The 17,897-nt window shown below is 28.4% G+C and overlaps 1 protein-coding gene and 1 long non-coding RNA gene across 18 annotated transcripts; both read left to right on the forward strand.

Moving 5' to 3' along the window:
- Positions 1-2,080: 2,080 nt before the first annotated feature.
- On the forward strand, positions 2,081-15,662 carry LOC124497786 (uncharacterized). 17 transcript variants are annotated; one of them, XM_075734055.1, is made up of 15 exons: positions 2,081-2,195; positions 2,272-2,416; positions 2,511-2,819; positions 2,970-3,309; positions 3,390-3,484; positions 3,671-4,062; positions 8,135-8,219; positions 8,316-8,344; positions 8,811-9,056; positions 9,148-9,218; positions 9,415-9,519; positions 10,588-13,260; positions 13,374-13,511; positions 13,569-13,627; positions 13,714-15,662. In XM_075734055.1, exons 9-15 carry the CDS (start codon positions 8,996-8,998, stop codon positions 14,414-14,416), a joined length of 3,810 nt encoding a protein of 1,269 aa, XP_075590170.1. In that variant the 5' UTR covers positions 2,081-2,195; positions 2,272-2,416; positions 2,511-2,819; positions 2,970-3,309; positions 3,390-3,484; positions 3,671-4,062; positions 8,135-8,219; positions 8,316-8,344; positions 8,811-8,995; the 3' UTR covers positions 14,417-15,662. The 17 variants fall into 17 exon arrangements, with proteins under 17 accessions (XP_075590170.1, XP_075590169.1, XP_075590171.1 ...); XM_075734054.1 differs by lacking the exon at positions 8,316-8,344 and having other exon boundaries at positions 3,671-3,850; positions 3,983-4,062; XM_075734056.1 differs by lacking the exons at positions 8,135-8,219; positions 8,316-8,344 and having other exon boundaries at positions 3,671-3,850; positions 3,983-4,062.
- A 1,277-nt stretch (positions 15,663-16,939) lies between these two features.
- LOC142597829 (uncharacterized) lies at positions 16,940-17,591 on the forward strand. Its single transcript, XR_012832436.1, has 2 exons — positions 16,940-17,305; positions 17,385-17,591. It is a non-coding gene; the product is annotated as an uncharacterized LOC142597829 (long non-coding RNA).
- Positions 17,592-17,897: the final 306 nt, after the last annotated feature.

Genomic DNA, 17,897 nt, shown 5'->3' on the forward strand with positions numbered 1-17,897 from the left:
TTAAAAACAAAACGCGTTGTTGTTGTTGATGTTGATGTGAACCATCAGATAATCTTGGAAATTTGATTTTTTCAATCTTTTTTTTCACTGTCTAGCTCATCACCGGCATTATCACCCCACTGTATATACGTGTGTTGTTCGTTGTTGTCGTTGTCATTTTTTTTCCTGTGTGTTCGAAAAAAAAATTGTTGAAAACTTTTTTTTTTGTTTTGTTTCGTAAAGATTTCTTTTTCTTTTTTTTTCGTTTTTGTTACAAAACTTTTTTTTTGTTTTTTTTTCATTCTGTTGTGTTGTTTAATTCCAAAATTCAGCCTTAGATAATTAGCTTGGATTATTGCCCAAACACAGATAAACGAGAATCGAGTGCAAAAAAAAAAATTTTTTTTTCCTTTCAAAAACTTTTTTTTTTTATTCGAACGCGAAAAAACGAAAATTTTTTTTTAGGATTAAAAATTCAACTATCCTCTGTTTCTGTTGACAATAAGAAAAAAAAATATTGTCCCCCTACCACCACCACCACCACCACCCCCAACAACACGAACAAAAAAAAACTGGAAAATCAAATGGTGAAATTTCCGGTTCTATTTACATTTTTCAACTATTTCCACATCAATCATCATCGTCATCATTTGGCTGAAAAAAACACTGATTGAAATGAGGCTCTCATCGATGACGATAAATCAATAATAATCAATTAATAAAGTTTTAACCTTCAAACATGTATGTTTATTTTGGATTCACAGTTTGTTTTTGCACACCAAATCATTATAAAACCAACAAAACAAAAAAAAATTTGTCGTGAACAATGGTGATGAGAATCCGTTAACGATAAAAAAATTGCTTTGATGATCAATTGCTCATATTGTATATTTATTTCATAATTGAATTGCAAATTGAGAAAATTTTTAATTTTTTTTTTATTCAATTCAATTCAATCAAACGCGTGTCCATCATCACTGTCTACTATTTTTCATTGTCAATATATATAAATTTAAACGCGTCATGAATTTTTTTTTGTTTTGTTTTGTTTTTTTCATCAAATTCATTCAATTTGATGATGATCATAATTTGAACACACACACACACACACACATGTGTCGATGTTAATTGCCTGTTGTTGTTGTTGTTGAAGTTGTAGTTGTTGTTGTTGAAGTTGTAGTTGTTGTTGTTGAAGTTGTAGTTGTTGTTGTTATTGTCAATGACATCATCATCATCATAATGATAATAATCATCATTCGTTTTCCTCATCAATTTTAAGGATGTGTGGAAAGTGAATTTTTTTTTTTTTTTTGTAAAATTTCCCGAAATTTGAGATTGCAAGATGCAAAAAAAAAACGAAATGAAATTGAATAGAAAAAAAAATGACCGATACAAACCAGCCCGTTGTGATTTAGTGGATAAAATTTTCATCCATTCCTTGTTTGATGAATAATGAATGGTGGTGGTTTTTTTTTCTTCGTCATTGATTGATTGATAATTGTGTATGTTTGTTTTGGGTTGCAACTTGCAATCCATCCATCAATCAATCAGTTAATCAATCAATTGATCGATCAATCAAATTCAAATCTATATACAAATTACAATTCTTTTTGTGTAATGAAATAATGTCCTTGAATGATGTGGCCACCATAGCAATAATTAAAATCATCATCATCATCAGATAGATAAACGAATTTAAAATTAAAAAAAAATTTCCATAATCAAAAAGGAAACTTCATTTCCTACACGTCATTTATGAATGAAGCTTTGTTTTTGTGTTCGAAAATCGAATTTTTTTTTCTTTTTTTCATGTTTTATTGATGAAAATTATGTAAATGTTTTTTTTCCACATGAACATAATCATTATTATATTATTATTATTATTATCACCCATCACCATCTTGATGATCATAATCAACAATTATCGAGATGCAATAATCAATGGTCTAAAAAAGTATTGCAATTTCTGCCTCAAGGCACGTGTGTGTGTGTGTCGACGTAAACAAGAAAAAAAATATCGGTCATCTATACATTTAAAGTGGGGAAAAAAAGCCAATCAGATAATTGAAGCTTTTTTTTCTATTCATTATCATACTTGATGATCAATAGAAACGTTTTGATCAAGAAGACGACGTACCTCGAATGGCAATGATACGAGATGATGACGGTTCAAAGATTCGAATGTCAAATTTTGCTTTTTTTTCCTCAAATATTGTGTGAGTGTATATCTATATGTCATTCGAATGTGCTTGTCTTACAATTTTTTTTTTTTGATTTTTCCACTGTCTTTAGCTTTTAAAGATTTGATGAAAAAAAAACGAAGACAGCCAACAACAACAGCAGCAGCAGCAGCAACAACAAACTCCTCCTGTTGTAAATTTTACAAGATGAAATTGTCGATGATACCTGGGTTATAAATTAGATAAATGAAAACAAGGTAGAATATGAAGAAAAAATCATCATCGTCGTCATTCGTCGTAGTTTTATTTTTTTTTTTTTGCTGTTTTGTTTGATCTTTGATGCTACCACAGATGATGATGATGACGTTATTTGAATACATCGAAACACTTATACATGGCATACAGTTTAAAAAAAAAAAATTCAACGTTGCAACATTTCAAATGACGACAAATGAATGAAAAAAAACACACACACACACAAAACTGAGAAATGTATGGTATGAGCGTATGTATATTCAACAAAGAAAGAAAAAAAAATCATACTACTACAACCACCATGAAGAAGATGATGATGATGATTGAATCATTCGAAGATCAAAAATTCCAATCAATTCGATGGTGTGTGATTTTTTTTCTATCTATCTTAAGGTGACACTGTGTGTTAGTAAATCAATTTTTTTGTTGTTTTTGTTTATTTCCTACATGATTAATCTAATTTTTCTTTTTCTTTTTTTTCAATTTCTATTCACATTCATCCAAATCAACCGTGATCGTAATCATGAATCAATGTTGATAATGACATGACAATAGACAAACAATGTCACCTGTCTATAATGAACATCATGACAAACCATAATCTGCAATATTTTTTTTTTATTTTTTGATTCTGTTCATTCAAATTCAAACATTTGAATTTTCCGTCTTGGCGCCATCATTGTTTATCATCATCATCGAAAAAAAATCACATGGAAAATATTCTTTCTTAAATATTATATCACATAAAATTAGAACTCATGACCTAAAAATATAAATGACAAAATACAAAACAAATGAACATTCGTCATCATCATCGTCATCGTCATCAATTCATTCATTCATTCATTTTGGTAACCGGGAAAAAAATGCGTAAAAAACAAGTATAACGACAACGGTAAATAATAATGATGATGATGATGACTTTAATGTACATTTGTTTTTCTCCATTTCGCACACACACACACACAAATATAGCAAAAAATATCGTGGTAACTCAGGAAATTGCACAATATTCCAACTTGTAGTAGATATTTTTATAATCAATGTGTATTCTTTTTTTGTTCTCTACGGTATGTATCATCAAACTAATCAACAATCTTAACAAATTCTTATTGTAATCTGATTTTTTCTACTGTTTTTTTTTTGATTTTGTTTTCTTTTGTTTTTGTTTTTTTTTTGTCTTTGTTGTTTTTGCCTTTACCACCACCATCACCACCACCACCATAATCATCATCATTATCATCATATTTCGAAAGAACAAAAAAAAAATTCCACCACACACACATCACACTATATTGTTTGTGAACAACAACAAAAAATGTTTTGACATCATCATCAAAGTCATTGGTTCATATTTTTGCGTGTGTGTGTGTGTAAATGCATCAAATAAATCTCATTATTATTATTGTGAATGATGATAAACTGAACCGAAATTGGTTGAGATTTTCTTTCTTTTTGTTTGTTTTTGTTTTTTATGCTCAACAATCACTTCTTCATTTTACTTGTGCGATTTGCTTTTCATTGTTTTTTTTTTTTTTTTTTTTTTGATCCAAAAATTTTTCAATCAGATTCTTGCTTTGTGTGTGGGTTTTTTTCATGCTCATCCAAAATTTACAACAAAAAAAAATTGTTTCCCATTTTCAATCAGGTAAGTGGCAAAAAATTTACTTTTTTTTTAATTTAAAAACCGGTTTTTTTTGTTCTTCTGCCAATTTTCTTGATCCATCGATCATCAATGTTTATATGTGTTTTTAGAGTTGATAATAAATTGAAATGGTTGATAAATCAACCAGTTGATCATCACGTGTGTGTGTGTGTTGCATTTGCTTTGAATGAAGATCATCAAACCAAATTAAAATGTTGTTGTTGTTGTTGTTGTTGTTTATCTCTACCTAAAATGTGAAATGATCATCATCATCATAATAATTTCTGCAAGTTGTAACATAAAAAAAACAAACACTCTGACATTACATTGTAAACAAACAAATAATGGATAATGGCCTCGATTTTCATAATAACTACCTTGGATTCTCAAAAAAAAAATTCTTTAATTTCTACACTTCATATTCACATCCATTGTCAATGTCAATGTTTTTTTTTAGTTTGTTTATATCTCAATGGCAATGATGATAAAACACTGTAAATTCACTATACATTTTTCCTACTAAATTGCCATAAAAATTACGATTCCCATTAATTTTCTTTTCAATTTTTTTTTCTTATTTCTTTGTCTTTGATTCTTTGTCGTGTTTGGGTTCTTTGATGGTTACAGAGAATCTGAATTATAGAATATTTCATACGAAAAGAAAAAAAATGATTTAAATTCTAGCCATTTCATTGTTTTTTTTTTTTTTTTTTTGATGGAAATCTTGATTATCATTTCGGTTAAAAATTATATCATCATGTATGTGTTTTTTTTTCCTGTTGTATTTTTCTGTTTTTGTCTATGTGGATTCCTGGTAATTGAATTCTGGTGAAAAAAAAATCCCAGATGAACTGTATGCGTGTGTGTGTGTGTGTTTATACTCCAATTTTTTTTTTATAAAGCAGTGGGTAGAAGAAAAATTTTCAAAATTAAAATTCATTTTATCCCTTGAGATTTTTTTTTTATTCCATCACATAAATTCCCTTGTGTTGTTGTTGTTGTTGTTGTTGTCTTGTTTTGTTTATAACAAACATTAAATTATGGTGTTCACTATATATCGCAGTAGAAAAAAAACATTTTTCTTGTTGTTGTTTTTCCCAAAGATTAAGATACTTTCATTCATTCATTGTAGCCAATTTTGTGTTGAATTTTGATTCGTTAAAAATTTTTTTTTTTTTTTGTTCTCAAAGTTAATTTTAAATGTAAATTTATTTTGCAATTAACTCTGTGTATGCGTGTTTTGTTTTCCTCTTTTCTATAGAATCGAATTGAATGATGATGTCAATCATTTGTTGATGTGATGTTTTCAAATCCATTTTATTGAGCGATAGATGGCGACACTGGTCGATTATGATAATGTTGCAAAAAAATGATTTAACAAAAAAACGAAATGAGAATATTATTAAAATGGACATTGTCCAGAAGATAATAATGGCATTCCATTATCTATGGAAGTTGTCTATTTGTTATCGATTTCTTCGGTATTTTTTATTTGTTTGTTTGATTGACAGATTGAAATTATTCGGCAAATATATTCAAATAAAAAGAAAAAAAATATCCCAAGTTAAACAAATGTGGTGTGAAGCTTGAGATTTTGAGATTTTTTTTTACTCTCTAATAATTTGATAGCAATCGATCGAGCTTCGGATGATGATGATGATGATGATGATATGAATCAATTTAGAGTGAATCAAGTGCAAAAAAAAAAATTTTTTTTTTCTACATTTTTTAAGATGAAAAAAAAATTCAAATTTGAAAATCTAATGATTCACAATAATTTGTCATGACGTTCAATTTCCTTTTTGTTGTTGTTGTTTTCCGTTGTAATAATATAGTGTGTGATCGATAATTGGACAATAAATTTTTTTAAAAAAATCTCTTCTTCACAAATCTCTGAGATCATCATCAAATACATGATCAATCAATCAATCAATGACATGCCTTTACAAGATAATGGCACGATATAAATGCGATAATCCTATCATCATATAATCTATATATCTATATATAGCACTATATTTGTCAATCCAGATTTTGATCTTAAATCATTAAGTTCAATTGGTGAAAAAAAAAATCTCATGATGTGATCAACACACACACACACCAATTGAATCGGTTTATCTCTTTTTTTTTCTTCTTTATTTTCGTTATCAGAATCGAATTTGATTTGAGGTAAAATCAATAGTAATGATAATTGATTTTAATTCAATAAAAGACCTTGGTAATTTGATTATTGTAGTCGTTGTTGTTACCAATCTAGACTTTTGTAAAAAAAAGCCAACATCATCAACAACAATAATGATGATGATGATGATGATAGGAAATCCTCTACGATGACGACCAAAATTTTCTCTTTTTTTCAATTGACGTTGATTGATTATGTGTGTGTGTGTGTGGTTTATGGAAATTGGTTTGCTAGTAGTTTCATTCAAAGTAAGAATAATTTTTTTCAATGTTCTCATTTTCTCGTTTTGATTGATTTGAATTGAATAATTGAAATTGAAAACTTTCAATTTGTTCAGTGTTTGTGTCGGTTTTTTGTTGTTGTTGTTGTTGTTCAGGCTCTATTTTTCCAATCTTTTTGTTGTTGTTGTTGTTGTTCTGGTTTGTCTATTATCATCATCATCATCACATATCATCATTATCATCAACAAACTTTGGTGAGCTTTATTATTCACATAGTAATGGCTGCACAAAATAATTTCGTTTTTCGTTGCTGTTGTTGTTGTTGATAATTGTTCAAAGTTTCATGTACAGACACACACACACTTGTTGATTTATAAAGAAGAAGAAGAAAATAAACGATGAATGATAACACGTGTGTGTTGATTATCAAATTTTTTTTTATCATTGATAACAATTGATAATTGACATTTACAACCTCATGCACACACACACACACACACCCATCCTTTTTTTAAATAGACCAACGTGGCTGATGTGTGATACTTTTTTTATATGAAACTGAAAAGTTTGATGTTTCTTCATCGTTTATGTGTTAAATTGTTTACAACCATAAACAAAAAAAAAAAAAAAAAATATACATGACTGTGATTTCTATATGTTTTTTCTTTGTTGTTGTTGTTGTTATTTTAATTTTTTTCCACCATAATAAACTAATAGTGTAAACGACGATAGTCAACGATCATTATTATTATGACATGATCATCATCATCATTCAATTTAATTTATCAATAATAATTCATTGACCTTTTATTATTATTATTTTGGATCATTTCATTTGTTTGTTTTTTTTTTGTTTTTGTGTGTGTATGAACGTGTCATTTTGATTTTACATGTGGCCGCTGTAATAATGCCATAATAATTCCAGATTATGAATTCCTGAAGGAATTGTTTCAATAAGTAAGTATTGTGTATGGTGATGAATTTGAAACATCATTTTCATCTGTTTTTGTCACTGTGTGTATGCGTGGGATAGAGAGAGAGAGTGTGTGTGTGTGTGTGATTGTCATTCATAAAACTGAGGCTTTTTTTCTTTCATTAATAAATGTATTTTTTTTCTTCGGAAAAAAATATCGTTTGATTTTTTTACTTTTTTCTTAATATTTTCAATGATGATGATGATAACGATATATCGATTGTTTTTTGTTGTTGTCCATTTTCTGAATGATTGATTGATTGATCGATTAATCGATTGATTTTTCTGATGATGATTGAATTATGATTACATGATGATGATGATTTTTTGTTACACGAATCTGGGTCCATCCATACACAATATTTTTATATAAACATGTGAGACATTAATATCGGCGAAATATACCAGAAAAAAAATTTTTATCATCAAAAAATGGAAATTTTTTTTTTGTTCATTTACTAAAATAAAACATTTTTGAATGATTAGTCTCTGTTTTGTTTGGATTTATCAATTTCTAACGTTTATTGCATGCGATTTGTATGTGTGTGTGTGTGTGTTTGTCTGTGCCGATGGATGGGTAAAGAGATTGAATGATTTTTTTCTGGTTTTGTATTTCAAAAATTTTGTCCTCGTTTAATTCATATTTTACAAAAGTTTGAATCAATTTCAATTTTTGTATTTTTCATCATCTTTTAGGTAGAATCTTGAATCCGGAAATTTTGATTTTTTTTCTGCCATTCTGACTACGATTATCTGATTTCAATCATCATCATCATCGATTGTAAGTATCGATTGTTGTTCCATCAATCTATCTATATATAATATAATATTTATTTATTACCCAAAATTAAAATCAATTTCATTCGAATCAATATAGATTGAAGTTTTTTTTTCGTACCAAATAAAGTACATGATGCAACACATTTACACATAGATACATCTACCTTAAAATTTTTATGTCACGAGCTACAAATGTTCATCATTATTATTATCAATCGATAAATAACTAATAATAATAATGTAATATATGTGTGTGTCTGTGTATATTTGCAATATCAAACAAACAAAAAAAAATCGAACGATTGATATCGATCTATCAATATCAATAATGGTGGTTGGTGGAGCAAAAAAAAAGACGAAGATTTTATCCAAATAGATAAATGAATGAATGTTGAATTCAAATATCAAACTAATTGATTGATGTGAATGATAATTTGGCAAACAAATTAGTTTTTTTTCCTTTTTTCTCAGCTTGCTAATCAGCACAGACAAAAACATGAACGAAAAAAAAATCATTCATCATTTATAATAATTTGATTCGATTTAAATCCTTCATTTTTCATTTTTTTTCTTTTGTTCAATTTGCCTCTAGTGTGTGTTGTTTATCCCAGTGGAAGAAAATTCATTGCCGATTCTCAATCACATCGTCATTATCATCATCATTTTTAAAGAAAATAAAATCAATGAATTGATTGATTGTGCACCAACATTCTACCTCTGATTTGATTCTGGTACGATTCTGTGTTTTTTTTCATTGTTATATACAAAAATAAAAGAATGGCTCGAAAAATTGATAAAACAATCAAATTATGTGTCATTTGTGGTGATAAAGCTAAAGGTTTGTAAAGGAAATGATGGAAATATTTTTATTTTTCCAAAGAATTTGGCGGAAATTGACAGTGGAGATTTTTGTTTTTTTTCCATTATAGGTATCAATTTCAATGTATTGACTTGTATGTCATGTAAAGCATTTTTTCGCCGTAATGCTTTACGTAAAAAAGTGAGTAGTAATCGTCTAATATTGGTATAATAGTTGAATCATGAACAAAAAAATTTTTTTTTCTTTCCATTTTGATCCGTTTTTTTTTACTTTGTTCAATTTCCTTTTGTCGATCTTCACCGAACACACGCACGAACACATCATCATCATCATCATCATCATTCCATTACGATCAATATGTCGTCACAATATATAGGATATGAAGTGTCCATTCAATGATGCCTGTCAAATTGATAAGATAACTAGAAAATTTTGTTCCAAATGTCGATTGAAAAAATGTTTCGAAAGTGGAATGAAAAAAGTGAGTATTATTATGTTTGTAAAAATGTTGTAATAATAAGTATTATTATTATTATATATAAGTAAAACAAAACGAAAACAAAAAATCAATTCGTCGATATATTATTTCGATTTTTCTTCAACTACAAACCGGATGAATGTCAAATTATTTATTTATCTGTTACCATATATATAAGCGGATAATAACAACAAATGGCCATGAACTATTTTTTTGGAATTTCTTTTTTTTTTTTTGAAACAACAGAACAAAATACCCAAAAAAAAAAATTTCGATTCATGGATCGGATGTTGAAACATAAAAAAAATACCATAAACATAGTGTAGTGAAATTCATGAAACACATGATGATGAGTAAAAAAAAAACAATGAAATGAAACTTTTTTTATATATATATATAGTACTAATAATCTACGAACAAAGGTCAGATTTTTTTTGTTTCAATTTTTTTTTCTGGTCCCAGTTTAGCTTTTCAAGATTTTTTTTTTGGAAACAGCTGTTTCTGCTCAATGAAATGACCAAAAAAAAACAAAAGAAAAACACCATGAAATTCTTGTTGTTGTTGTTGTTGTTATCGAAATTCCATCTGATCCAATTGTATCGATAAAGTGAGCGTGAGAAAAAAAAATTTATAAATGACGACGACTAATTCTTATTTATCATTCATGTTTTTGTTTTGTTTTGTTTTTGTTTTGTTTTACTTTCTTGCTTTCAAAATCATTAATCTTATTTTGTCGTAAATATAGAAAGTTTCAGGAACAGAAATAATTCAATCTAGCTATTTATTATATATATTATTTTTGTACACTGTTGTGGATCAAATCTTTGTGTGTGAGTGAAATCCATTTTTTTGTTTTGTTTCATGGTAACACCATTGAATTAATTTATCATCATCATCTGATCATTATTGTCGTTATATAACAAAGTCGATTCCTGGGCAACGGCAAAAAAAATGATGATGATGATGATGAGCATAGGATTCCGAAATCCAATTCGAAGTTTTTTGTTTTTTTCTTTTTTTTTGTTTGAATCGATTTTTTCTCACTTTTTTGTTTTCACACCAACCACATAGGAATGGATATTGAGCGATGAAGAAAAACGATTGATTAAGGAGAAAATTTTGCGAAATAAAATTCGTAAACAGCAATTGGAATCGGAACGAAAGCAGCAGCAACGACAACAACAGAATGATAATGGCCGTATTGATCATCAAAATGTATCATCAATGAATAAGAAAATGACAACAACAAGCAGTAATGGTCGTCGCCGTCGTAAAAATGGTTCAATCAAAACAGAAAATACTACTACTGTTGCTGCTGCTGTTGTTGATGATAAAAACGTATTGATCGATAATCAACATAGACAACAATTGAATCATCAGGAAAATTTAATAAAATTCAATCATCATCATCATCATCAGCATGGAAATGGAAATAATACAGCCATTTTCAATAATCAAATTATTGCCGGTAATAATAATCATTGTAATGTTGTTGATACATTTGGATCAACAATGCTAGAATCATCATCATCATCATTATCGATAACAACAACGACAATGAAATATTCATCACCAGCATCATCATCATCATTTGAATCATCATCATCATCATCATCATCATTATCACCAGATGTATGTCGTATGTTTACTGAACCACATGCATATAGTTTAGATACATTGTTAACAGCTGATGGATCGGATGTATTTTTTGATTCCTGTATTGATGGTGGCAGTAATAATGGTAATAATAATAATAATATTGGATATGATAATTTTAATCATCAACATCAACCATTACGTATTTGTTCATCATATCCGAATAATTTTCAAAAGAAATCACAATTACAAGCACCAATAATGGCCACCAATGATGGTGTTCATTCATCTATTTATACAACATCGTTATTTGATAATAACAAAGATTATAATGATGATAATCATACTTCATTGTTTCATATGGATATAAATAATTGTCATCAGAAAGATCTTTATAGAAATAATAATCATAATCATCATTATGATGATAATGGTGATATTGATGATGATTATAATGATCAATTATCCGCTAAAATCAATGATGATGATCATGGTGTCGATGTTGATCCTGATCTTCGTTTTACATCATCATCAATATCATCAAGCCTTAGTGATTGTTGTTTTCTATTCTCAAACAGTATTGATTCGATTGATTTTTTTGACAATGATTTAATAGATAATAATTTTCATATTGATTCAATAATGACAACCGCTACCTCTAATAATGATGATAATGATGACAAAAATGGTCTACAAAAACAACAACAACAACCATCCACCATCAACAACAACAACAACAATGACTACGGAAATGACACTTCAACATTAATGATGATGATGCCGACAACCACGACGACAATTTTGGAGAATTCAGATTATCAAACCAAAACAAATACAATGATGGCTACATTTAATAACAATAATGAAAATATTTCCAGCACAATTGATGATGATCCAAATCTGCCAATACCAGCAGCAGCAGCAGTAGCAGCAACAACAACAACAACAAAAACTTTAATCTTAAATGAATTAATTTCAGATGAATTCTCTCCACTTACAGATATCGATATTGATGAAAATGGAACGAAATTTGCATCAACTTCAACAATGAATGGATCAAAATCATCATCGTTTCTATCTGAAAGTTTTATAAAAACAAAAAGTAATAATTACGATGGTGATGGTGATATTAAAATGGAACAATCATCATCATCAACATCAAAACTTGATGACAAAATCAATAGTAGTTGTAATAATAATGATGATGATGATGATGATGATTGTGTAGATGGTATTATTGCGGTCGATACAACAATAACAAACAAACTTTCCACATGTTGTAATAATGAAAATGTCATTGAAGATTTTAGCCAATATCTACTTCATGATAATGATCCACCATTGACTTTTCAACAGAAACAAAAACAACAGCAACAACAACAGCAACAGCAGCAGCAGCAATTAAATAATTCAAATACAATGATGATGATATCGAATTCATCATCATTATCCACAGATTATTGTTGTCTAAATTCGATACAATTTAATAATAATAATAATTCGGATACAATGATGGTATCAATCAATGATGATAATAATTATAATAGGAAAGAAAATGGAAATAATTATCTGACTAACACTGATACCGATGATGAAATGATTGAGAAAAATTTCACTCTTTATGATTATTATCCAGCAACAGAATTGATGCCACCACCACCACCACCACCAGCACCAGCATCAGCACCACTATCTATGCCATCGTCGTCGAAAACATTGAAATCATCCTTTTTCAAAAAACAAAAGCAACAACAACAGCAACGACAACGAGAGCAAAAAAATCTACAATCATCAATACCATTATTGCAGAAATTATCTTTATCAAATGATGAATTATATGAACCAGAATTATATCTAATACAGGAGCTGACTACTGCTTGTTTATTATTGAAAAATCCATATAAACGTATACAATATAGTTCATTATTTACAAAGAATCCAAAATATCCTAGTCATATGCCACATGATTGTGGTATAACAGAATTTTTCATTCATCGTCTTATAAGAATGTCAAAACGTTTAGGTTCATTCGCTAAACTAATGCTTGATGATCAGATTGAATTACTCAAACACAATGTACTCGATATGCTTCTCATACGTTCGGTATTGTTGTATGATCCAGATCGTAAAGCTTTTTGTTTACTTGATGTAAGTAGAAATCTGATATGATGATGATGATGATTTTTTGATTTTCTGATTGATTGCAATTTAATTGTTCACCATCATTTATTTGTTAAATTTTTCATTCATTATATAAACAGGATAAATGTAAAGTATCCATAATGGTTGATCATGAAATACTACGGCCATGTTGTATCAAATATGATTATGAACGTCATAAAAATTTTCCAGCAAAATTTAAACATGAATGGAAAAATGATAACATTATATTTGATTTGGTAAGACCATTTTTCATTCTTAACTTTTTTTTATGCCATCATTCTGTTATTCTATAGTTGACGGCCATCACATTGTTTACACCACGATTGAATACAAGGCAAAATAAAAAAATCAAGTAAGTGAATTGGATTATCGATAAATTTTTTGTTTGTTTGTTTTTTTCTAATTTTTTTTTTCGTTATTGTTTTCATAATTCTAAAGGGATGAATATTCTCGTTACACATGTCTATTACGTCGTTATTTACAGATCAAATATGGCCATGGTAATGATGATGCAAAAAATTCGTTTGCAATATTAATGTCATTAATAGATGAAATGCGTTTATTGGCTGAAGATGTAACACAATTATTTGTACGTATTTATCGTGTTATGCATTCATTTCCATTATTTATGGATCTAAAATTTGGTGCAAATAATGAACTGAAAAATGATTCAACATTATTCAACAATATTCACAATGATTCAAGATATAATAATGATGAAATAATAACCATTGCGAATGCTATCAATGATAATCATCATGATATTCGATTGGAAATGGAAAATATTATGATGGCTAATAATTTGGCAATTGAATCGAATATTTGTTATATGCCTACATCAGCAAATAATCAAACATTGCCATCGCTATCATCATCATCATCATCATCATCATTTATATTGACCAATAACAATAATACAAATTGTAACAGTTTGGCTGGACAAATATCATCATCATCATCATTATATGAAATACTAAATAATGGTACAACAATAGATGATGATGATAGTATTTCAATGATGATCATGTCATCGAATGGTAACGCCGGCAACCATAACCATCATCATCATCATCCGAATCATTCAAATAATAATAATGCCACCAATGCATATCATGAATGTTTTCTAAATTCAGTCATTTGATCATCATTGAAAATGGATCTCCCTTTTTTTTCTATTACTCAATATTCACATGAAAATCCTTTTTTACACACACACATATTGACCACTCTTAATTTCATTGTGTGTATGTGTGTTTGTTGTTTGAATATTCTTCAAAGTCAATATCTAAATGAACATCTCAAGATGTAGTTAGTGTGTACCAAAATAAAATTAGCAATTGTCGTTGTTTCCATCATCATCATCTTCATCATGACAACCGGACAACAAGAATGAATTAAGATGGAAAAAAAAATTTCTTAGAACATGGAACAATAGAATATTCTGCACAATAAGAATCTGACAAAGTTAATATAGAAATGTGTGTGTGTGAGTGTGTGTTTGATTTGATGTGATGGCCAATCACACCAATCATCATCATCATCATATATTGTGAATGGTTAAGTTTTTTTTTCTTCTTGGGCACCATATGGTTTCTTGGTAACACACATAATTATTGGCTTGATATTATTATTTGTCACAACATTTATTAATGTAACAAACTCATGCACACATGAATTAAACTTGTAACAAACAAAAAAAAAAGAAAGAACCAACGAAAACAATACATTTATCATCCATTCACTTACAAATAGTGAACGAGATGAGATGTGAAAAAAAAATTGGCAAATTGACATGACATTGGCATGCCAAATCTCTAATTCATTTTTCAAATCGTAAGAAAAAAATCCAGCATACATGTGAATCAACGAATCAAAAAAAAAATTCATCAAGATTAATTGATTGATTGCAAACAAACAAACAAAAAATAAAAATTGAATCGATATCATCTGCCACTGTCAATCATCATCATGAATCGATACCATATAATCATCATCATCATAATGGATTCTTTACATTTTTTTCCGATATTCAAAAAAAAAAAACGAATCCATCGCACAAATTTATTTTGTTTCACACAATATATAATAGAATGTTATTCTGGTAAAGAATTTTTTTTCGTTTGTCTTTTCAAATTTTATTCTTGTTTTACCATATGCATATATACATGTGCATATATAATATTATACACACACTGTTTTTATTATTTCTATCACTGAGAAAAATATAAACACTCAAACAAACAATATATATATACACACTCACTATTAATTGAATGAATTGATGATTCCTTTGTATTTATAGATGATGATGGTGATCATCATCATCATCATGATGTTTATGTTTCTTTTCAATAATAATAATAATAATTTTTTTGTTTTTGTTTTCATTTCAAGTTAAGTTATATATTCATATAATGTGAAAACAAAACGAAAAAAAAAATTCGACCAAAAACAACAACAACAACAACAACAATAACCGCTGCTGTTGCTGCTGCTATTTTGGATGAGAAAAAAAAATCCAATTCTCAATAGAATTTGTTTTGTTTGGTTTGTATATTTGTTTTGAACAATTGAATAATTTCAAGTTTTCGTTGTTGTTGTTGTTGTTGCATTCTCATCATCATCATCATCATCATCATACAATTATCGGCAACATGCGCGCACATTTTTTTGATCATCATCATTGAAATATAGCCATCGACATTATTAAAAGGATGACGACGACGATGATTTTTTTTTCGGATGCCAATTTTTATCATCATCATCATCATCATCATCGATACATTTTTTTTCTAGTGTTGCAAGAATTTCAAAAAATGAAAATATAATTGATTAATGTACACTGCACACATTCATTTTTGGCAAAGATGAATTGATTTTTTTGTTTTTTTTTTAAAAACTCCACGACACACACACAAAATGTGGTGGGTATATATTGATACCTTTGAAAAAAAACTTATTTTAAAATTTTTTTTTCCACTGAGAAAAGTTTCATTTTTTTTTCTCTGCTTCCTGTGTGTCTGTGTGTGTGTAATGATCATTTATCTCGTTTTTCCTCAGTGTTTTTTTTCCATGATTCATAATAAATGAATGTGAATGGAAATTCTAAATTCTAAATTCTAAATTCTCGTGTCGAAAAATTATTGCTAAATGATTTTTTTTTTGTTTCTGCATTAAAGTTTTATTATTATTTCATTTGAGGAAGCAAAAAAAAAAATTCCTCAAGAATCAAAGAATCCGTTGACATTTAGTGATTATTATAATAATGAAAAATCGTCATTGTTTGTTTGTTTGATGTTTTTTTTTCTTGAAATAATTCCGGAATAAAATAGAATAAAATTCTTCGTTGCAATCAAATCAGATTATAGAAAATGGAATGGAATCGGATTTTTTTTCTTTCTTTTGCAATGAATATTCCATGAAAAATAAGGATGTCAGAGAGTGACGAAAAAAAAATTGGCTCGTGTTCGAAATAAACAAACAAACATGAATGAGCACATTGGATGATTATAGATATTTAAACAAACGTGAGAAACAAAACTGATGTTTTTTGTTGTTGTTGTTGTTGTTGTTGTACACAGAAAAAAAATTACTTGATCAAATACTACCAATGGGAAAGTTTCCGAAAAAAACAATGACAATGACAACTTAATCATCACCATGAACCACGAAAAATAAAAGATTTTGAAAGACATTTTTTTGGCTATTGTTGATGTTCAATATTTTTGACAAAATTTTTTTGTTTCTTCATATCTCCATACTACAATGATGACGACAAGAAACTTTTTTTTGGATCAGAGAAAAAAAAAGAATGCCGTCATACGTCAATGAACTAAAAAAAAAAAAAAAAATGAGATAAAAAACGAAAAAGTGACAGTCAACCAGCATCATCGTCATCGTCATCGTCATCATGCCAAGTGAATGCTTCAATAGATTCCATTTCAGAAAATCATTTGTACAGATAGAAATGGAGAGAAAAAGAAAAGTTAAATTAATTAAATCAAATGATGATTGAACAATGTCTTAAAAGGTCTGTGTGTGTGTGTGTGTCTGTGTTGTTTTGACCAATCTGAATTATTATTTTTTCTCTTTTTTTTGCTTTGTTTTAGGTTTTGTTGTTGTTGTTTTCTCTCTCTCTCTTGGGCTCGCCTTTTTTCCATATATTTTCGCTTGAATAGAATCGATTAATCAGCTTTTCGAATCAGATTCATCATCAAGAATTTTTTCTCCACTTCATTCATTCATTCAATGATTCGATGATGCTGGTGATTATCTTATCACTTTTTATTTCAAACAAACAAACAAACAAGATGGTGATTTCAAGTCAAACAAAACAACAACAACAACAACATACACATGATTGGAATCACAAAAACAAACGAGGCGAAAGCAAGAAAAAATAAAATAAAATAACAAAACGGAAACAAAAAACTAATTGGAACTTGGTTTTCATCATCATCGATCATCATCGTTGTTGTTGTTGTTTCGTGAGTGAAAAAAACAACAACAACAACAATGACAACAAGAAACAACAACATCGACAACAGTGACTACAAAAACCGAAATAAAACTTTAGCCGGTTTAAGAATGTCGATGATGATGATGATGATGATGAAAATCTT

Source organism: Dermatophagoides farinae, chromosome 9 (genome assembly GCF_024713945.1).
Source record: "Dermatophagoides farinae isolate YC_2012a chromosome 9, ASM2471394v1, whole genome shotgun sequence".
Classification (NCBI taxonomy): domain Eukaryota; kingdom Metazoa; phylum Arthropoda; class Arachnida; order Sarcoptiformes; family Pyroglyphidae; genus Dermatophagoides; species Dermatophagoides farinae.